We start from the raw sequence: 23,263 nt of genomic DNA on the forward strand, positions 1-23,263 counted from the left end.
ATTATTTTAACTGTTATGAATGTTTGTAATATGTTTGTGTGCCACGTGTGCCTTGTGCCCAGAAGACAGCATTAAATCTTCCTAGAAATAGAATTAGACAATTGTGAGAGGCCATGTGAATGTTGGCAACTGAACCCCTGAACTCAGGTCTTTTATAAAGAGCAGAAAGCGTTCTATAAAGCTCTGAGCCACCTTTTCAGTTCCATCAACTCTTACCCCTGAGCTTAAAAAATAAAGATAAAACAAACAACAACAAGAAAATCCTACTTGTATCATTTTCTGTCCTTTCAAAATATTTTAATACCTGGAATGTGAGTACATTAATGAAACATCCCATTTTTATGAAGCATAAAAATTCATTTAAATAAGCTGAATTCTTGAAATCAGTGTACTACATAAAAGTAAACACTTGCATTATCAACAAGGACAATGTTTTATTGAACAAATCTATGTACAATACAAAAAATTTCTTGAAATGAGACACTATTGTTGATTTATTGCAGTTCAATGGCTCAGTTTTAATTTGTACTTTTATAAAATGCAAAGTAAAATAATTTAATGTTCAACAAGGAAGCACAAATTTCCCTTCTTGCTGAATCTCTGTAGTATCTTTCACAAAACAATTCCAAAATGCAAATGCAGCATTTGCTCATTCTGAAAAGGTGTTTGACAGTACCAAATAAATTAAAAAATAAACACTATCATCCCTTTTAGGCTTTTCATTCATACAATATTAAACCAAACATGAAAGTACAGCTAAATGTTCAGTGTGATTTGAAAAGAATCACAGATCAATGATATAAATTATATTTTGTTATATATTGGTGATGGTTTTTAAAAAATGAATATGGCTAGAGCCCAAAGTACCAGTGTCCTTGTCCGCGGAGAGACTCTTTCCTGTGCATCTTCTGTGTCTGAGCAGCAAGGATTCAGATCTGCACTTTTGGTGACTTTACTGACACATATAATTCTTTATTTTAAAACAAATATTTGAAAGGTGGTTCATGTATCCTCAAAACATAAGTAGGAAAGGAGGAGTTGGGAAAGAACGTAGGTAAGATGGAAGCTTCCTTTCCTTCTGAATCCCAAATCAGAACTTCTGGGTTTACATAAAAGCAAAATGCTTTGGAGAAAATCATAATGCACAAATTCTTTCAACAGGTAAAATGAGAAGTATATAAAGAGGTTAGAAAAAATGTGGTCAAACAGAATTTTACATGACGTTTTGGGTTGGTTATATATGAACCAATTTTATCTATAGGAAAACTTTTTCTTAGCAACACAAGTCAAAAGAAAACCTTCAAGTTAAGCTTAAGGACAAAGTAACAGGCGGAATTTGTTTAACACATCTTTGCACACAAACTTCAAGAAAATGTAATGCTTTATGAATTTATATCTATCAGTGGTTACAACCTGTAAAAACTAAAGTTAAAAAATAGTAAAATGTAATTAACTGCAAAGTGTACAAAGCAGAAATTTTGTTCCAAAAAAAATTCATTGTGCAAATGAACCAGTTTCCAAACAGGATTTTTATTACAAGATGCACTTTTAATATGAACTGAAATAAAAGTCAATTATTACATTTTTAGTGTCAGGAAATATGGAAAATATTTTGAGTTGAAATTAAAGGATTTAAAATTCATGAGTTGCACTTATCTGTTATCTGCATGTAAATTCCAAAGCCTAATGTAGGCTACATAACAAACCTAAAACAAACTTCAATTTGATTGGAATGGACTAGTGACCATCATTGCATAGTTGCAAATGCCCATGGTAAATAATAAAATTCAGAACTGTTTTTAAAAAATAAATCCTCTGATACAGCATTATTGAAAAACATAGTTTTTAAAAGTCTGAATGCCACCCTGAAAGTAATGTCCTATTTTCCTAACCTCAATGTTCCTAAAATTTGTATGATGAAATTGATTCACAGAAAACCATGCTGGAGTAGCTGAAACACTTAGTTGACACGTGGCATACTAATATGTCTAAAGAATTCACTTTTTTATTTGTATGTCTTTATCTTGTTTAGAATTATATACTATTAGGTAAAGGAGATATCAGGTATTTTCCTTTTCATAACAGACAGGTGGGAAATATCTAGAGGATTTTAAGTGTAAAATATTTGTTTTAATAATAAGATAAAATCTTCCTTAAGAAAATCAATGATCACCAAGGACAATAATGCATTAATATATGTTATTGTATTCCTGTTGTGCAAATTTTGATGTAAATACTTCCTTAAATATAAAAAAAAAATCACCGTGCAGGCCAAATTCATCACTAATAAAGAAAGCACATTAATATGGCTTAATTTTGAATTAATTCTCCTAACTGAATAAAATAAACTCTTGATCTTATTCTTAGCCGACATACTTTTAAGCCAATTATTTTCATAGGACCATACTTAGATAATTCATACTAATATGTAAAGGACTTCACTCTGAATCATCCAGCAATGTCCTAATATTATGTACAGATAGAAATATCCCAGTGTGCTTTTACCATTATTCACATTGAAGATTTTTCAATTCAGTGTTTTCCTTCAACTATCTAGAAGGCAGTGGTCTTAGATTCTTCTTGCACCCCACTAAAGTAGCTGATGGTACCTTTCTTTTCCACTTCACACTGCTGCCTTTAAATAAATGACGTTACAGAGTGGGGTGTTGAAGGTTCTTTTCAAGAGCTTATTAGCCAAGCACTGTTTTTGTTTTATTTTTAATATTTCAATGGTGGCAAGCCATTCACTAAACTTTGACCTGTCTACTTAATCACCTAAAACAAGTTATAATCTTTAGCAGACAGCATGATGATAAATCAAGCTTTATTTCTATGTATCAGCTTCTAAATTATATCACAAACTAAAAAGCAACGAATGATTCTTTAAAATATGTTTGACCAGAAGGGAAGACATAATGAATATGCATGACAAGAAAACAAATTCCGTTTTCAGAATGTTTTACATTGTTTATTGTAAACCAGCTCCCCTCCACCTCATCTTGGAATGAATCAACTTTTTCCTTTCTTCAGTAAGGCCATAGCTGGTTTTTTATTTCTGACTAGTTACCCAAATGTGTTTTCACATAAAGCAAAACTGAACATGCTGCTATTAATCACCATAAACTTTTTAAAAGTGTGGTTTCATGGATAACTGGTACTTTGGGAGTTTTATAACCCTTTTGGAGTCTAAGCCGGCACATCTCCTCTGCAAGTTCATTCCAGAAAATGTGCTTTGTCTTTTCTTTAGTAATCCGAGACCACTCTAAAATTAAGGCCATCAGGGAAATAGCAAATTGATGATGCATTTTCTTGTAGTGCTTTGTTAACACTACTGCATGATCAACAGATCGTTCTGACACATTATCAGGCACCTGTAAAATAAAATGTTTTAATTCAAATTTCATAGATTATAGTACAAAAGCAAATCTTATATTTCTGGCATGTGTGTTGATGTGCTTTGTGGTGTGCATGTATGTGTATGAATGCTTCTGGGTACATGTATCCAGATCCATTTGGAGACTAGAGGGTGATGTTGGTTTTCTTTCTTGATAAACATGTTTAGGCAGGATCTCTCAAAGCTCTGAGATTCTGCTAGCTAGTCTAGATAGCCAGCTTGCTGGGGCATCTAACTGAGCTTCCCGCATGCGTGGATTACAGACAAGGCACCACGCTGGCCCAACATTTACATGGGTGCTGGGGATCTGAAGTCCAGTCCTCAGCACTGCACAGGAAGCATTTTATCTGCTGAGCCATTTCCCCAAGCTCTTTACTTCTATTTTTGACAGTAACTTATAGCTTTATTTGTTTCATATTCTATCATGCGGATGAAAAGTACTATTTCTACAAGTTCTATTATGTGAAACCTAGAATGAAGATTTCTGCTTGTAGCAGAAAAATTAGTGTAGTGTAGTGCAGTATAGGGCAGTACAGTACAGTATTAGTAGGAAAAGTAGGAGCAAAGAATAAACAATATTGAGCCATAGCGTCTACAAGTTCATAAGCCTGTACAAACTACTTGTGAATTTTTGTTGGTTTATCTAAAGGAAGAATATTACTCTCACCACATAGTGGTTGTGGATTTTAAGGAAATGTATAGATTAGTGCTTTATCATCTGGGATACACAAGTTACTGTTTTTAGTTGCACAAATATACATTATAGATATATTGATGGTATTATTACATTTCTAAAGATAGAGCTACTGAAAACAGAGAATACTTACTTTCATCATCTGAATCAAATCCAAAGAGTGTCTGACATTTCTTTTGTGCAAGGTGAGCCTCAAGTGCTTCTGCATTACAGTAGGTGGTCAGGCATTTGCCACATCGTAATCTTTTTACTGGTTTTTTATACATGTTATCTTGATCAGAACAGGCATCTACAATATCAGTCAGAAATTTTCTGCGTTTTGGCATACTAAGGTATCGTTCATCAAGGTAACTGGGAGGCAAAGGTCTGACAAATGGCTTTGTTAAAATTAAGCCATATGAAGTATGTTCACTTGTAAGATTTGGTTTGGATGGTGCCTGAGATACTGACAGGGCACTGTGTTCTTGTGATATAACATTGGGTATAACAGAACCATTTTCTGTCCCGTTTCTGTTTATGTCTATTTTCAGAGTAGCATCTGATGTAACTAATGGCATTTGCTCTATTTCACTGTGTCCGTTGACTAAGTCAGTGGGACTATGATTATTTTCAGGATTTGGCTCTATGGCAGGCATCTTTTGGTCTATCAAGCTTATATTTGAAACACTATCATCAGAATGTTCATTTCCATTCTGAACTAAACTGTCTGTTTTCTTTTCCATAGTGTCTATACATGTCTTTGGTTCTGTAGAATCTTTCCTTGATTTACTAGTAGAAACTGGCTGATGAATCGTTTGGTTCTCATTACTAAATGGGTCTATGTTCTGATGATTAGGAACCACTTCACCCAGTTGTGCAGATGATTCTGGTGTTTTGCTTAAGTAATGCTGGGCTTCGTGTTCATATAACAGAGGAAGATCTTCAAAAAGCTCATGGCATTCTGGAAAACTACACTGAGCTTGAAATATCCTGTGACTTTTTGTATGCTGTGCAAGCTGGAATGGCAGCTTAAATGACTCATTGCAGTTGAAATGCAAACAAAAGTACACATTTGGATAGCTGTGTCTATTAAGGTGGTCTATAAAGTGTTGAGAATCCTCAAACTGCCTTTGGCAAAATTTGCACTTTCCTTTGCTCCACTTCATTACAGTCTGCCGCACATTTAAATCAGTTGGATGCACAGTTCTTGCATGCATATTTAGAAACCCAATTCTTTTAAATATCCTTACACAGCCAAGAGCAGGACACTTGAAGTTTCCTTCTTGGTCTGTAGCATATACATCTTTTGGATGGCACACAGTTCCATTGATTTTATGAAGTACTGATGTTTCTTGATTCAGATCATAATCATCTTCATAATTATCTTCATTCTCTTCCTCCTCATAGTCATCATCACACTGAGATAAAGACTCTGAGATATTATTGAAAGAAGTATCTGGTCTACCATTTTCAACAATGTTTTCCATAGCATTCTCTGGCATAGCAATAGGAATTTTAATGAACTCAGCCATGTGTTCACGGGTGACCTCTTTGTTTCTCTCACTGGAAGCAGTCAATGTCTCTATTTCTAAGCTCTTAGTATTTGAATTCCCATTTTCAAAGGAAATTGAAGATTTGGAACCATTTATTTCTTCCAAAGTGATGATTTCTGGATCATCCTGTTGTGCTGTAGCAATTTGCTGCCTCTGAATCTTCTTAACATGATTTTTTAAATGCTTCTGCATAAGACCTCTGTTCCTAAATTTCCTACCACATATCACACATGAAAAACTGCCTTTTTTCTGATGAGCCTGGGCATGCCTTACAATATGGCCACCAAGAAATTCCTTGTTACATAACATGCACCGATGCCTGGGGACACTATGATCCACTTTGGAAGTGTTAAGAACAGAGAGGCTTCTCTTCGAGTTAACCTGCCCTTTCCGCTGCATCACAGATGTACCATCAGGATCCGTCTCTCCAGTGCTCAGATCTGTGAGTGTGTCAAGCCCGTCTTCCACACTCTGTTGTTCCACTCTGTTTTTTAGACTACCTGCAGAATTTTCCAGTGTATTTTCATTTATAAGTTTCATTGCTGATTTATCACGTAATAATGCCACACAGTTTTTCTTAATCATTACGAAGTTCCAAAACTCAGGGTCAAAAAACAATCCCTTTTTCAAAATTGGAAGTAATTCAAAACGAACACGATTTTGAACAGTACTCGTGCCTTCACTATACTCTTCATCTGGACGTCTGTAAAGCTCTTCAACGGTTTGGTAGGCATCTAAGGAACGCTCAAGAAAAAATACTGAGAGAGCACAAACCCTGACAATCTCTAGATCATTTGGCAAAAAATGTGCAATTGTTTTATAAATTAGACATTTAGTTTCAGGATCATCATGGAGATCAAGCTGGAGAGCACAACCACATATCTCAACGCAAATCTGTAAGCCTTCTTCTTCAACCTGGAAAACAAATGTTCCCACTAAATATATCTTAACAAATCACCATATTGTCTGCTCGAAAATTTTGAGTACAATTCCAAAAACTTTCTGAAACAGTATTCTGAAGTATGGGAAGAATTTCTAAATCAAGTCTCTTCAATAATTATGTTTCCTTTACTCTTTTATATTTAGTTTTCATGTTTGACAAGACCCAATAACCACAGTATAAAATGTTTGCAAACTTTGTTTAGAATTTTCTTTCAACTCTAGTCTCCCTTAAGGGATCATTCTCTTATATTTTTGGTTGTGAGCCTAGCCTTTAACGGCTGAGCCATCTCTCAGCCCTTAAGGGATCATTCTCATTCTCTGACAGAAGAGTTAATACATGTCATTTCAAATAGATGCCAAGAAGTAATTATGTTTTAAAATCAGTACAAATTTTATCATACTAAATAGAATTTATAATAATGGTGATATTATTGTTATTGCTATTATTATAATATATAGTAGGCAAGAGCTTTACATTTACTCAAATACAAAAGGGGGCACCATACAGATCTAATGAAGTATAAGAACAATAAGCTTACTGGAAATTGTATGAAAATCAGTCAACCTTTTACTTCTGTTAATGATAATTATATTAGCTTTTACTGCAGAATTTTTTATTGATCCACGGAAATCGACTTTATGCCTCTAATAGTTGGAATAGTAAACACATCTTTGACCAAGACAAGAAATCAGAACGGCATTATTGTATGCCATACTGCCAACATATGGGTTATGGACTGTAGGAAAAAGTAACCATTTGCAAGCTTCATGTCCTCGTAAGCCTCTTATAGTCTGGTAATTCCACTTAACTATATACAGTTTTATTATCAACTAAGATTTTCTGAGACAGTGAAGGAGTATCAGATCATTTGTAGATTAGTATTCAAAAACAGAATTTATAATGGTAAAAATGATAATTTGATAGTCCAAATTAAGAAAAAATAGATTGTTTCTTTCTTCAACAAGTGCCATATTGAATATCTGAAGCTGAAGAGAAAGAATTTTGACAAACACAGAATGTAGCATTAAAATTTAAAAACTGAAATGGAATATATTTACCTCATCTTTAATGATTTTCATGAAAGGAAATATGACTCTCACATTAGTTGCTGTTCTTAAAAGTTGGTAACATTGATCTACAAACACTTGTTTTGAAGGATTAGATTTAAGCTGTAGTTTACTCCATATGAAAATCAACTCCCTGTAAATGAGAAAAAGACATATATCAAAACTCTTAAGTGCCGACATTGCTTTCTTTGGCCTGATTCTATACTATCCTAGCAAGGCTATACACAAAGTAGTTATAAATATGTATGCTCTTCATGCTACCTTTGAGATTAATAGAAGTTAAAAGAGAAAAATAAAAAATACATAATCTTCATGATATGCCGCCATACCTAAGAAATTTATAGTGTTGAATCAAATCAGTCCTAATTTCATATACTAATACTGACATTATAACTTTAAAACACAAACTTTGACCTTTAGTATACTATTATCAGAACACCATCCAAGAATGGAGTTAAGTGAGAACTCTGAGTGCTTGTGAGAAAACTGAGTCCAAGAAACCTGAGTCTTGTGACTTTAGTGTCTTCAAACACATGGACTTGTTCTTGAAATGTTTTTCATGTCCTACCTAGGCGCAGTGGACAGGAGTGAGTTTACTTCCATTTCTCAGTGTAACTGGCTATCGTTACTTGTTTATATATCTTTATGGAAAAACAACTTTTTGCCATATTCTCCACATATGGCTTGTCCTTATGATTCTATACTTTATTCATGTGATTTCTCTTAATCCTCAGTATAAATTGTCTGATGTTCTGAATAAAGTTTGCTGTAAGTTGTATAAAATTTAGTCGGTCTCATTATTTTGGCTTCATTTCCCCAGGTCCTGTTGCCAACTAGACCAGTAAACATACTACTTGCAAATTTAAAAACAGTATTTTAGAGTATTTTCATCCTATTAAGATAATGAAAGTAATTTTAAAATTTAAACATATTATAGTACTGATTCTAAAACTGTATTCTTTACACTATCTTTAGATCATGTGCTTTTCTGTGAACATGCTATACTTTTGAACAGACAAACTATAGAGCACTTAAAGCATTCACAGGGAGAGTCTTTTCTAATACACGGCCAAGGATGCACAAGGAGGGCTTTCGAGTGAAGTGAAAGCATAAGGACACAACTCAGATAGAAATCTTAGTCCTGGGGGCAAGTTTGCTTGTGTTTGTTTTGTCCAATTGATTTCCTATCGGTGTCTTGTGAGCTCAGCACATGCAAGAAGAGTAGGGCTCACTGGACACTGGGTTTTCTTCATTTTACATGTAACATCATGTAATTACAACTCTGCTTGAGAGAAATGTAACAATTCTGCTATCAAAAAGTATTCTGAGCCAAGACAGAATAACAAACATTCAGTTTAAAAATTCATGAACTCTAATATATTCTATATTATTAATTTTTTAAAAAAGTGACTAACTGTTCCAGTTAGGAAACAACATTGTGTTTGCTGCTACTCACAGTGATTTTGGTTTTCAATCTCCCGATGCACCTATTTCCTGAGATGCTGGTTTATATATTTTATAGGCTTGTTTATATATTTTATAAATCACATTTTCCAATTAGTAATGCATGAACATCTCCTCAGTAATACAATGTATGATGGAAACAGTTACTGACATTTAAAAAATAAAAAAGCTAATGTTTGCTTACCTTTATTCACTATCTTTAAAGACATCTCCAACTGCCTGCCTGGTATATACTCAAGCTTATTAAGTCCCTAGCTTCCTACGCAGATTCTATATAACCTTTAAGATACCAAAAAATAACATTTGATTAATACATTTTTGTTAGCTGAAAATCTGGGGTATTTTATTTTGTTTTGGTCTGTTATTGTTTCACAGATGCCAGAGAACGATTCTGTAGCTAAGCTATTGTCCTATTCAGACACTCTCATAGCTATTGTATCCCTAAATACTGAAGCCTCTTGAGGAATTTCGTAAGATAAAGCATACACATAAAAGATGGTGGTATATGTTAGAAATAAGGAAAGATTTCATAAAAACAAATAGCCCAATTATATTAAAGAACATATAGCCTAACTCTGCAATGCATTTTAAAACAAAATGATAGCTGGAAACCAGAAGATAGATAATCCATTTAATATTTTACCAGTGAACATATTACAAATATATACATGTTTATTTCTTCCCAACTTGTTCCAATATAGGATTTTATGGACAGTCTTTACACTCAAAAAGTTTTATTTTGTTTTTTTTTAATTCTTAGCTGATAAAAGTTTAATATTTCTCTTATCTCTTTGTTAAATTGCAGGGGTTGGGGAGGGAGGTGGACTTAAAAAACAAAATATATACCTATCCCAAGATTTTTTTTTCAGCATAACAAACAACAAAAACATAAAAGCAACTGAAGGGGCTGGAGAAATGGTTGAGTGGTTAAGAGCTTGTATTACTATTATAGAAGACCCTAGTTCAGCTGCTAGCATCCATGGTGGATGGCTCACAAACACCATCCCTCCAGCTCCAGAGGATCTGATGCCCTCCTTCTGGCCTCCAACAGCATCTGCACTCACATGCACATATCAATACACATACACACATAATTTAATAATAAAACTATACAGTTTTTAAAAAGTAGTTGAACACTTTCATACAACTGTAAGAAAAATATATAGTCCAAACTCTATTAACCAATCCTCCTTTAGTTCACCATTTTTCCATTTCAAATTATGCATCAGAAACACTCACCATATATAGTACATGTCCCCATTCTGGAGCTGTGGAATAAGAAAGGATTCACAGAGTTGTAAGGCTAGCAAAGTCTTGCCTTCTTTCTCAGTGTTACAGATGATATCAATTCCACTCTTACAGTCAGTTTTCAACAAATGCTATAAGAAGAAAGGAAAAGTCAGTTCCTATCATCAAAAACATATACAACTCTAGTTGCAGTTTCTATTTTTATACTTGCAAGTACTGATAAATTTTTAGTTTCTTTTACAATTATACATTGTATTGAAACACTTTCATAGTTTCAGAGTGTAACACTTGCATTTCACAATGAGTACTTGCAAGATCATTAATGCCTATGGGTAAGTAAAATTCAGGTTAGGAAAGAAGTCCTTTTATTGTAAAAAGCAAAATAAATATAAGCATTTAACTTCTTAGTCCTTTAAGAGTCAAAATCATAATATTTCTCAGTTTTTATTTTTTCCGTATCATACCAATTACTTAGTTAAGTATATTATATTATCTCAATCATTTGTTACTATCAGATTCTAAGGCACATGAACTTAAAAGAAGAGTACCAAGTAAATACATTTAGATAGTATGATCTCTGAATCCTTGTTATCAATGCAAAACAATTCAGTTACAGTAAAGTTGTGTTTTGTTTTTAGTAAGGTTAATAAATGGTAATATGAAAAAAAGTCTCAAACCTCCCGGAATAGCTGATCTTCTACAGGTGACATAAACAGACAGGTGAAGAGCGCTTGATGGAAGTACAAGTCTTTACTGATTTCAGGGTGATTTATACAAGATTTAATAAGAGCCATTGCTTCAGGTATGCGTTCACAGGCAATTAGATATCTGGCACGTAGTTCAAAGAACAGTGGATTTTCAGAACTTAAGTATTTGTTCACTATATTAAAAAAGAAAACATCATTACTCTGAAAAAGTATCCAAACTTTGTTTTAAACTTTACAACTAAAACATATTTCATTAGATTATATAAATAACATGTTCACAGAAAACTTATTTTTGAATAGTCATCTAAGATGGCTGATCAATGAATAAAAAAAACAAACAAACAAACAAAAGAGACCGAATACTAAACTAGTACATTAAAACCACATTAAATCTTATTAACTGCAGGGAAATGTAAGCTAAGTTAATGAAAAACCTTTATCATGAATAAATATTAAATAAAATTAATGCAAAGTTGTGTCGCAGTTTCTAATTAATGTCACTAAGGATAATTACTAATTCATGATTACTTTTACTTTCATAATATACAAACACATTTAACTGTGTAAGTTTATTTAAACCTAACAACCTTATGACAGATTCTATGCTATTTGTTTTATTAGAGATTAAATGACTCGCCCAATGACAAAGATATGATAAGTGCCAGAGACTGAAATGGAACCTATATTTTATGATTTTTAAGTCCAAACATTTTTCAATTATTTATATTTCATCAGTATCTATTGAAGTATACTTTATTTTGGCTTAAACATTTTACTTACATTTACTTCTAAAATGTTTGATGAATAAACAATGACTTGGAATTCATGCAAAAATCTGTTTCAGTCTGAACTCCAGAGAAGAGTCATCTATATTAGTGAGGCTCTGGGGAGGCTTTGCCCAAAGTGAGTGATGCTAGTGTAGTTATAAAAGGGATCTGAAGAGCCATCAGCTTCACACTCACTCTGTTCTAGCTCCTCCTGCCTTTTTCCATTTGTGCCTTTCTTGATGCTTCCTACCCTATCTTCTCTAGCCACAGTTCCTTGTTTCCTCTCACTATGACCCTTATCTTTCCTATAATTTACTCTTGATAATTCTGATCAATAAGCAAGTCTTTCTCCTCATTTTCAACTGTCTTGGTCTTTGATTTGCTCTAAGTGTTTTCCAATCTACACATCAAGCAACAGCTCCCTTGTTTGCCTTTCGTTATCCATTCTTTGTATAGTGCTGGTTTGGTCTTAAGCCCCGCGTGATAGTCCCTTCTACACATACTCCATGTCTTGACCTGTTGCAAATGAGAATATCCTTATATGTTTAACACATGATAATTAACTGTTCCCAAGTTGAAAGAGCTTGTCTGTTTACTTTGGCTTTACACATTTTTGTGCTTATACACTATGGTTAAGTTTATATGCTAAGTTTTGGTGATCCACATAGAACTCAGGACATTTTAGTAATATGGGAAACTAAAGGGTTTCCCATATTAACAGGTGGGATTAGAGAACAGAGCCTCCTGTTTCAATAAGATATTCTGGTTCTCAAGAATCCATTATGGGTCAGTATGTAAGAGCTGATGTCAAAGAAGGATGTAAAGTAATGAGGGAATGATACAAAATTTTATTAGTTTGGGAAATGCTATTCTATCATATTTGAAATTTACTTATTTATTTAAGTCATTCATTCATAATGTGATCATTCAATCACAGTACTGTACACAGTAATCATCAGTATTAACCAATTTCTATGTGCAGGGCATTGGACTAACTATAGAATATAGGCACAGAATATGGTAGTAGTTTTCTATTACCATAGTAACAGGGAAAATAAATTCAAAGCTCCAACTTTCAGAGCACTTCCATGCAATGGACAGATATTCTGTGTGTTATTTTTATGAAAAGCTTTAAGGTTTGAACTTAAAAAAAAAAAACAATGAAAAAGTGTTCCTACTTAAACATATTTTATAACTATAACTGCTGGGTCAAAACCAAACTCCCTTTAATACCCAGTAAATATGCCAACAGTCACAGTACCATTACTAAATGAAATATAACAAAGCTGTTATCAAGAAGCACTTTGGGCCAGGTTAGAAAAGAAATGGTTTTGGTGTCGACTCTCCTAAAGTACCTATCTCCTGAGATGCTGGTTGTGCTTTAAGAACAGCTTGCAACACTGGATCTTCCCATGGACCACCATCTTTAATGATTCGAGTCACCAGTTCCAGATTCACATTTCCATATCTGCGGAGGTGATTCTGGCATTCCTAGGAGAGAAAAGTCATTTTGGCTTTGTGAATTTAAAGGAGTTAAAAACTACTTGATCATCCTTGTTCATAAAGTGACTGATGGCCACATGATAACTACTCAATTATAAAAGAGAAAAAGTAACAAACAGTCTTAATGCCAAAGGTTACACAGACATATATGATTGGATCGAAAAAAATTCCATTAAAACAGGGATAAAATGTAACCAACGGAAAAACCTACAGGTGAATCACTTGTAGGGAAAGAACCAGGTTGCAAACAGCTGAAAATTAAATGATCTGTTGAGTTTACATAAAAATTCAAAAAGAAGTGCCTGTTAACAACAACAGGAGAAAGGCTCAGGGGACGTGCAGCTCAGCATGTACACTCTATGCACAGGAGACACACAGGTCCCTTGCTCTGCCCTGAACTTAAGCCACATCTTACGCTTCAGTGATAAATTTCAAAACTCAAAACTCCACTTCCTTTTGTTTGAAAATTAGATTTGTGATTTAGCAGATGAAAAGACAACAGGTCAAGAAAAGAAATCAAACCTATAACAGGGAACAGTTTGCATCAGGTTTTAGATACAGATGTACTAATAAAATAAGTAATAATCAATCAGTACTCTCCAGCTTCTGTATTTTTATATACGTAAGTGCTTTTAAATCATATTTTATAATACAGTAACATTAGTAAAGGAATTACATTGATTTACTTAATTTTATTTCCTGAGTTTGATGCACCAGTGTTAGATATACATCACTTGCATACCTGTTGAACTTTTTTTTCTGGTTCATTATATGCTAAGAATTTTAAAAGTTGTTCAGGAAACTTAGTCTTAGAATTTTGAAATATAAACTAAGACTTAGTAAATAAATAAGTTGACCTTGAACAGTTAAGAAAAAAGATAGGGCTGGAGAGATGGCTCAGCAGTTCAGACTGCTCTTCCAGAGGTCCTGAGTTCAATTCCCAGCAACTATAGGATGGCTCACAACCATCTGTAATGAGATCTGATGCACTCTTTTTGTATGTTTGAAGACAATGACAGTCTACTGATATACTGTCTAGATTTGTGTGTCAACTTGACACAAGCTGAAGTTATCACAGAGAAAGGAGCCTCAGTTGTGGAACTGCCTCCATGAGACCCAGCTGTAAGGCATTTTCTCAACTAGTGATCAAGGGAGGAGGATCCAGCCCATTGTGGGTGGTGCCATCCCTGGGCTGGTGGTCTTGGGTTCTTTAAGAGAGCAAGCTGAGCAAGCCAGGGGAAGCAAGCCAGTAAGTAACATCCCTCCACGGCCTCTGCCTCAGCTCCTGCTTCCTGATCTGCTTGAGTTCCAGTGCTGACTTCCTTTGGTGATGAGCAACAATGTGGAAGTGTAAGCTGAATAAACCCTTTCCTTCCCAACTTGCTCCTTGGTCATGTTTGTGCAGGAATAGAAACCCTGACTAAGACAAATGACATACATAAAAGAAACAACATCTTAAAAAAAGAAAAAAGAAAAAATATGATAATGAAACTGGCAGTATCTGAATATATTTCAATATTGTCTGCATTTCAGTTAAAGGGGTTTTTTATATTTAACATAATACTAGAGGCAGACAGGTAACTTTGTATCTTATAAATACTGTTTAACCATTTTAAAAGGTGTTAAAATGTTTGACCCATTAGATGAATCATCAATTAAATTCACAGTGGCCATTACTTTACTTGTCTTAAACTATCACATTTTTGTGTCCTTTGAACATTACATTTGTGACCTAAAAGTTAATTCTAAGTATTATTTTTCACTTATTGATTAAGAAAAAAGACGGTTTACTAAATAATAAAATGGACTAAACCAAAAAACAAAAATTCCTAATGGGGTGTCTCTGATCCCCAGATTGATCTCAAGATGCTGGGCTCAATCAGTCCTCCCTCAGGCTCCCAGCTAACAGGAATTAGGAGCACACCACACCAAAGAACTCACAATTTTGTGTTAATTATTTCACACATATATAATTATTTCATCAAAGAAAAAAAATCGTTAAGTTCAATTGTTAGAAAATAAGGTACCTCCTAAATGATTTTTAAGGGTATCTCTAAATTAAAACCACGAAGTATAAAAAAAATCCTAGAGTGGGCAAGTTACTTAACATCTCTGTCCTCTATCAGTTAATTTTTCTACAGCACGGCTACGTGATAAGATTGTTGTGAGGATTAAATAACAACATGCAGTAAATAGTAAAAGGTTCTTGGGACAGTACTTTCTACATGTAAGTAAGTACTCATTGAATGTGAGCTTTTAGTTCTTAAGAGTATTTAACATTTTCAAAAAAAGTACACATGTGGCATATGTAAATAATCTATTTTAGGGTACCTAGAAAAAATGTATTTTCTCATCAGCATGCTATAACATTTATTATTAATGGATATGCGGAGGGAAAAGTATGTTTAAGCATATATGAATTACCAGTTATATTGCCAATTATGCTGAGGTATTCAGAACTGGACTCGTTATGTTAGTGTATCCTGTAAATTTCCTTTTAAAAAAGTAGAAATTTAGTTTAAAAAAGAAAAAACAAAGGCTCTAAAGCTCCTGATTTAGATCACTGAAAGTTTCTCAGAGAAAGCTCTGACAATTTACCTTTAACAACTGCCAACCTCAGGCAATTTGGGAGGTAAGCACGTCACGGTGCAGTCGGGTCCGTTATGTACTTCTACCCTGGCGAGGATGACAGTATACACTATCCATCTGGTAGGACACCTTTGAAACTATTCTTTTCTCATTTAATGTGTAAAATATCAGTGTGATTATTCTGGGATATTTTTGTTTCTTTTGTCAATATACTAAATTTTGGAGAGTACTACTATGGAAAATAACACTTATAGAGGTAATAAAAATGAATCATTTCGGTGTAGTCTACTTTTGAAAAGACAGAATGAAATAAGTATAAAAATAGTTCCTTTCTTTAGAAAGGCATGAATGGCTTTTTGCATGGTATTCAAACTAACACCCCCAAAGTTAGTATAGAATTTACTGCACTATAGAATTTTTCTCTCCTGAAGCACTAGGCAGATTATTAGAATGTTTTCTGAAACAATACATGGATGTACATTAACGCACTCCTCTACATTAACTGCTTACTACTGTTGCTTACTGAAGTGGGTTTATTCTATTTCCTTTAGCTAGTTCCCTTCAACACTGTGCCTTTGCCAAAGGTATGAAGAACACAACTCTACTCCCCTTTCTTTCAGAATCCATTGTAAAGTAGGATTAATGTTTTATTCTGAAGCTAGATTTTTTTTCTTTCCTAAACTGGTTGCCATTTTAAAGTACACATGTGTCTATAAAGCTGTATTACAGTATATGGATATTTGGACATATGAGTTTGACCCCTTTGTCAGCTTATCATTATTAGAAATTTAAGGCCATACCTATCTGGACCATAACTATTACACATGACACATCCTTTTCTCCATCCATGTCCACAACATTTTAAATTCACCTTCAGTTTTACCTGTCCCTTCCTCTACTCATGTCACTCTTCCTTAAACAAATGCCACGGTGTTATCCAAAACCATCCTATTTAGTCATTTAGTTGAATGATTGGCTGATTGATTGACTGATTGGTTGATGTGTTGTCTTTGCACATTTCCCATTACTCAAAAAGCGTTTATTATCTACTTCAGTCCACAACAGATTTAATTACTGTCATTTCAGTATTAAATCCACTCTTAATTACCACATTAAGATGAGGGCTTTGGATATTATTATCTTACTTTCCTTAGCTAATTAGGAGTTTATTCAGGTCTGGGGAGATGACTCTGAGTCATATCACATGCTATATAAACAGGAGAACCTGGGTGTAAATCCTAAACATCGACATAAGAATCAGGCATGCCTGTTACCACATTGCTGAGGGCAGAAACTCACTGACCAAGAACCCTAGCTGACATGGTCAGCTTCAGGTTGAGCAGACCCTGTTTCAAAATAGTAAGATGGCAAGTGATAAAGGACACCCATAATCCTCTCTGTCCTAGGCATGTGAGCATGAGTGAGAATACTCACTCATCCACTGTGCAACGTACCTTATAACATGCTTGTACAAACACACACAAATATTTTTTCTTCTAAAAAATAATTTCATTTTGGAAGATTTACCAGTATGTACTTTTGTGCAGCATGTACAGTGCCCATGAAAGACAGTAAAAGGTATCAAATTCCCTGGACCTAGTATTACAGATGGTTGTGATCTGCCATGTGGGTACTGGCAATCAAACCTGGGTTATCTGGGTTAACTGCCACACCATCTCTACACATACAGAAAATATATATTTTGTTATTTTTTATACAATATATTTTATTTACATTTCGAATGTTATTGCCTTTCTTGGTTTCCCCACCATAAGCCCCCGCCTGATCCCATCCTCCCCTTCTTCTATGAGGCTATTCCCCTTGTCCAACATCCCCCCTTCTCCCCTCTCCTCCCAGACATTCCCCTACATTGGGGGGTTCAACCTTGGCAGGACCAAGGGCTTTTCCTACCATTGGTGCATAACAAGGCCATCCTCTGCTACAATATGCAGCTGAAGCCATGGGTCTGTCCATGTGTACTCTTTCAGTAGTGGTTTACTCCATGGGAGGTCTGGTTGGTTGGTATTGTTGTTCTTATGGGGTTGCAAACCCCTTCAGTTCCATCAATCCTTTCTCTAACTCTTCCAATGGGGATCCCGTTCTCAGTTCAGTGGTTTGCTCACATTCACTTCTATATTTGTCATGCTCTCGTTGAGCCTCTCAGGAGACAGCTATATCAGGCCCTTGCCAGCATGCACTTCTTGGCTTCATCAATGTTATATGATGGTATGATACATATGAAGGTATGATGGTTGTGTGTGTGTGTGTGTGTGTGTGTGTGTGTGTGTATGGGATGGATCCCAAGGTGGGGTAGGCTCTGAATGGTCATTCCTTTAGTTTCTGCTACAAACTTTGTCTCCATTATCTCCTCAATGAATACATTGGTTCTCCCTTTTAAGAAAGACTGAAGTATCTGCACTTTGGTCATCCTTCTTGTTGAGTTTCATATGGTCTGTGGATTGTATCTTAGGTAATTCAAGCTTTTGGGCTAATAAACAATTATCAGTGGGTGCATACCAGGTGTGTTCTTTTGTGATTGGGTTACTTCACTCAGGATGATATTTCAAGCTCCATAAATTGCTGACAAATGCTCTATTCAAATGATACCTTGTTCAAGGAAGACATAAAGAAATTAAAGACTTCTTAGAATTTAATGAAAATAAAGGCACAACATACCCAAACTTATGGGACACAATGAAAGCAGTGAGAAGAGGAAAATGTATACCTCTAAGTACCTCCAAAGAGAAACAGGAGAGAGCATACATTAGCAGCTTGACAATACACCTAAAAGTTCTAGAACAAAAAGAAGCAACTACACCCAAGAGGAGTAGAAGGCAGGAAATGATCAAACTCAGGGCTGAAATCAACCAAGTAGAAAGTAAAAGAACTATACAAAGAATAAACAAAACCAGGAGCTGGTTCTTTGAGAAAATCAACAAGATAAACTTTTAGCCAGAATAACCAGAGGACACAGAGAGTGTATCCAAATTAACAAAATCAGAAATGAAAAGGCAGACATAAAAACAGAATCTGAGGAAATTAAAAAAAATATCAGATCCTACTACAAAAGCCTATATTCAACAAAACTGGAAAATCTGGATGAAATAGACAATTTTCTAGATAGATATCAGGTACCAAAGTTAAATGAGGAACAGATACGCTATCTAAAGAACCCCATAACTCCTAAAGAAATAGAAGCAGTTATTAAAAGTCTCCCAAACAAGAAAATCCCAGGACCAGATGGGTTTAGTGCAGAATTCTAGACCTTCACTGAAGACCTAATACCAATACTGTCAAATTATTCTACAAATTAGAAACAGTCAGAGCACTACCCAATTTGTCCTATGAAGCCACAATTATGCTTTATATCTAAATCATACAAAGACCCAACAAAGAAAGAGGACTTCAGAGCAATTTCCCTTATGAATATCGGACTCAAAAATACTCGGAGAAGCCAGAATAGACTACACTCTGCCCACATTTCTGACTCCAGAGGAAAACACCTAATGCCAACTGGGACCCCAGTGCACGGGAGCTCCTAGTTGCTGCCCTCACGGAGAGCTCAAAAGCAACACCCCATGAGCAAACTTGAGCCGCGGGACCACAGGTAAGACCAACTTTGCTGCTCCAAGCGACCTGCCTGGTAGACTCAGGCCCACAGGAACAGCTGAAGACCAGTAAAGAGGAAAGACTACAGGCCCGAAAGCAGAACACTCTGTTCATATGGCTGAAAGAAAACAGGAAAACAGGTCTATAGCACTCCTGACACACAGGCCTATAGGACGGTATAGCCACTGTCAGAAATAGCAGAACAAGGTAACATCAGAGACAACCTGATGGCGAGAAGAAAGCGCAGGAACCCAAGCAACAGAAACCAAGACTACATGGCATCATCGGGGCCCAATTCTCCCACCAAAGAAAACACTGAATATCCAAAAACACGGCAAGAAAGGAATCCAAGAAAGACATGAAGAACTCCCTTAGAGAAACACAGGAAAACATAAATAAACAAGTAGAAGCCTATAGAGAGGAATCACAAAAATCCCTGAAAGAATTCCAGGAAAACACAATCAAACAGGTGAAGGAATTAAAAATGGAAATAAAAGCAATAAAGAAAGAACACAGGGAAACAACCCAAGATATAGAAAACCAAAGGAAGAAACAAAGAGCCATAGATACAAGCATCACCAACAGAATACAAGAGATAGAAGAGAGAATCTCAGGAGCAGAAGATTCCATGGAAATCATCGACACAACTGTCAAAGATAATGGAAAATGGAAAAAGCTACTGGTCTAAAACATACAGGAAATCCAGGACTCAATGAGAAGATCAAACCTAAGGATAATAGGTATAGAAGGGAGTGAAGACTCCCAGCTCAAAGGACCAGTAAATATCTTCAACAAAATCATAGAAGAAAACTTTCCTAACCTAAAGAAAGAGATGACCATAAACATTCAAGAAGCCAAACAGAACTCAAATTCAAAGAAACAGAACTCCAAATAGATTGGACCAGAAAAGAAACTCTTCCCGTCACATAATAGTCAAAACACCAAATGCACAAAATAAAGAAAGAATATTAAAAGCAGTAAGGGAAAAAGGTCAAGTAACATATAATGGCAGACCTATCAGATTCACACCAGACTTCTCGCCAGAGACTATGAAAGCCAGAAGATCCTGGAAAGATGTCAGACAGAACCTAAGAGAACAAAATGCCAGCCCAAGTTACTGTATCCTGCAAATCTCTCAATTAACATAGATGGAGAAAACAAGATATTCTATAACAAAACCAAATTTACACAATATCTTTCTACAAATCCAGTGCTACAAAGAATAATAAATGGTAAAACCCAACATAAGGAGGCAAGCTACACCCTAGGAACAACAAGAAACTAATTGTCTTGGCAACAAAGCAAAGAGAGGAAAAGCACACAAACATAATCTCACATCCAAATATGAATATAACAGGAAGCAATAACCACTATTCCTTAATATCTCTCAACATCAATGGTTCAACTCTCCAATAAAAAGATATAGATTAACAAACTGGATAAGCAACGAGGACTCTGCATTCTGCAGCATACAGGAAACATACCTCAGAGACAAAGACAGACACTACCTCAGAGTGAAAGGCTCAAAAACAACTTTCCAAGCAAATGGTCTGAAGAAGCAAGCCGGAGTAGCCATTCTAATATCGAATAAAATCGATTTTCAACTAAAAGTCATCAAAAATATAAGGAAGGACACTTCATATTCATCAAAGGAAAAATCCACCAAGATGAACTCTCAATCCTAAATATCTATGCCCCAAATACAAGGGCACCTACATACGTAAAAGAAACCTTACTAAAGCTCAAAACACACATTGCACCTCACACAATAATAGTGGGAGATTTCAACACCCCACTCTCATCAATGGACAGATCATGGAAACAGAAATTAAACAGTGATGTCGACAGACTAAGAGAAGTCATGAGCCAAATGGACTTAACGGATATTTATAGAACATTCTATCCTAAAGCAAAAGGATATACCTTCTTCTCAACTCCTCATGGTACTTTCTTCAAAATTGACCATATAATTGGTCAAAAAACGGGCCTCAACAGGTACAGAAAGATAGAAATAATCCCATGCGTGCTATCGGACCACCACGGCCTAAAACTGGTCTTCAATAACAATAAGGGAAGAACACCCACATATACATGGAAGTTGAACAATTTTCTACTCAATGATAACCTGTTCGAGGAAGAAAGAAAGAAAAACTTAAAGACTTCTTAGAATTTAATGAAAATGAAGGTACAACATACCCAAACTTATGGGACACAATGAAAGCTGTGCTAAGAGGAAAACTCATAGTTCTGAGTGTCTGCAGAAAGAAACAGGAGAGAGCATACCTCTCTTGGGCATATACCCAAAAGATGCCCCAACATATAACAAAGACACGTGCTCCACTATGTTCATAGCAGCCTTATTTATAATAGCCAGAAGCTGGAAAGAACCTAGATGCCCTTCAACAGAGGAATGGATACAGAAAATGTGGTACATCTACACAATGGAATATTACTCAGCTATCAAAAATAATGACTTTATGAAATTCGTAGGCAAATGGATGGAACTGGAAAATATCATCCTGAGTGAGGTAACCCAATCATAGAAAAACACACATGGTATGCACTCAGTGATAAGTGGCTATTAGCCCAAATGCTTGAATTACCCTAGATGCACAGAACACATGAAACTCAAGACAGATGATCAAAATGTGAATGCTTCACTCCTTCTTTAAAAGGGGAACAAGAATACCCTTGGTAGGGAATAGGGAGACAAAATTTTAGAACAGAGGCAGAAGGAACACCTATTCAGAGCCTGCCCCACATGTGGCCCATACATATACAGCCACCAAAGTAGATAAGATGGATGAAGCAAAGAAGTGCAGACCGACAGGAGCCGAATGTAGATCTCTCCTGAGAGACACACCCAGAATACAGCAAATACATAAGCGAATGCCAGCAGCAAACCACTGAACTGAGAACAGGACCCCCGTTGAAGGAATCAGAGAAAGAACTGCAAGACCTTGAAGGGGCTCGAGACCCCATATGAACAACAATGCCAACCAACCAGAGCTTCCAGGTACTAAGCCACTACCCAAAGACTATACATGGACTGACCCTGGGCTCCAACCTCATAGGTAGCAATGAATAGCCTAGTAAGAGTACCAGTGGAAGGGGAAGCCCTTGGTCCTGCCAAGACTGAAGCCCCAGTGAATGTGATTGTTGGGGGGAGGATAGTAATGGGGGCAGGATGGGGAGGGGAAGCCCTTATAGAAGGAGAGGGGGAGGGGGGTAGTTGGCCCGGAAATCGGGAAGGGGATTAACAATCGAAATGTAAATAAGAAATACTTAAGGTAATAAAGATGGAATAAAAAAATTTAAAAAAAGAGTAAAAAAATACTAAAAAAAAAATCTCACCAATTGAATCCAAGAACACATCAAAAGGTTATCCATCATGATCAAGTAGGCTTCATCCCAGGGATTCAGGGATGTTTCAATATAAGGAAATCCATCAATGTAATCCACTATATAAACAAACTCAAAGATAAAAACCACATGATCATCTCATTAGATGCGGAGAAAGCATTTGACAAAATTTAGTACCCCTTCATGAGAAAAATCCTGGAAATATCAGGAATATAAACATAGTACTACCTAAACATAGTAAAAGCAATATACAGCAAACTAGTAGCCTACATCAAACTAAATCGAGAGAAACTTGATGCAATCCCACTAAAATCAGGGACTAGGCAAGGCTGCCCACTCTCTCCCTACTTATTTCATATAGTACTCAAGGTCCTACCCAGAGC

General features: G+C 35.5%; 1 protein-coding gene across 3 annotated transcripts in view; it reads right to left on the minus strand.

Moving 5' to 3' along the window:
- Nucleotides 1-414: 414 nt before the first annotated feature.
- Nucleotides 415-23,263, minus strand: part of Zfp654 (zinc finger protein 654) — a 64,457-nt gene continuing 41,608 nt past the window's right edge. For 2 of the 3 annotated variants that reach the window (NM_001430768.1, NM_001430769.1), the window contains 6 exons: nucleotides 13,172-13,307; nucleotides 11,020-11,222; nucleotides 10,334-10,473; nucleotides 7,622-7,763; nucleotides 4,222-6,535; nucleotides 415-3,371 (listed from right to left, as the gene is read on the minus strand). In NM_001430768.1, the coding sequence (NP_001417697.1) occupies nucleotides 3,364-3,371; nucleotides 4,222-6,535; nucleotides 7,622-7,763; nucleotides 10,334-10,473; nucleotides 11,020-11,222; nucleotides 13,172-13,307 (2,943 nt within the window). In that variant the 3' untranslated portion in view covers nucleotides 415-3,363. The remainder of the gene's footprint in view (nucleotides 3,372-4,221; nucleotides 6,536-7,621; nucleotides 7,764-10,333; nucleotides 10,474-11,019; nucleotides 11,223-13,171; nucleotides 13,308-23,263) is intronic. The other variant, XM_087575960.1, reaches the window with a different exon arrangement.

The sequence above is a fragment of the Rattus norvegicus genome, chromosome 11 (genome assembly GCF_021556685.1).
Source record: "Rattus norvegicus strain SHRSP/BbbUtx chromosome 11, alternate assembly SHRSP_T2T, whole genome shotgun sequence".
Classification (NCBI taxonomy): domain Eukaryota; kingdom Metazoa; phylum Chordata; class Mammalia; order Rodentia; family Muridae; genus Rattus; species Rattus norvegicus.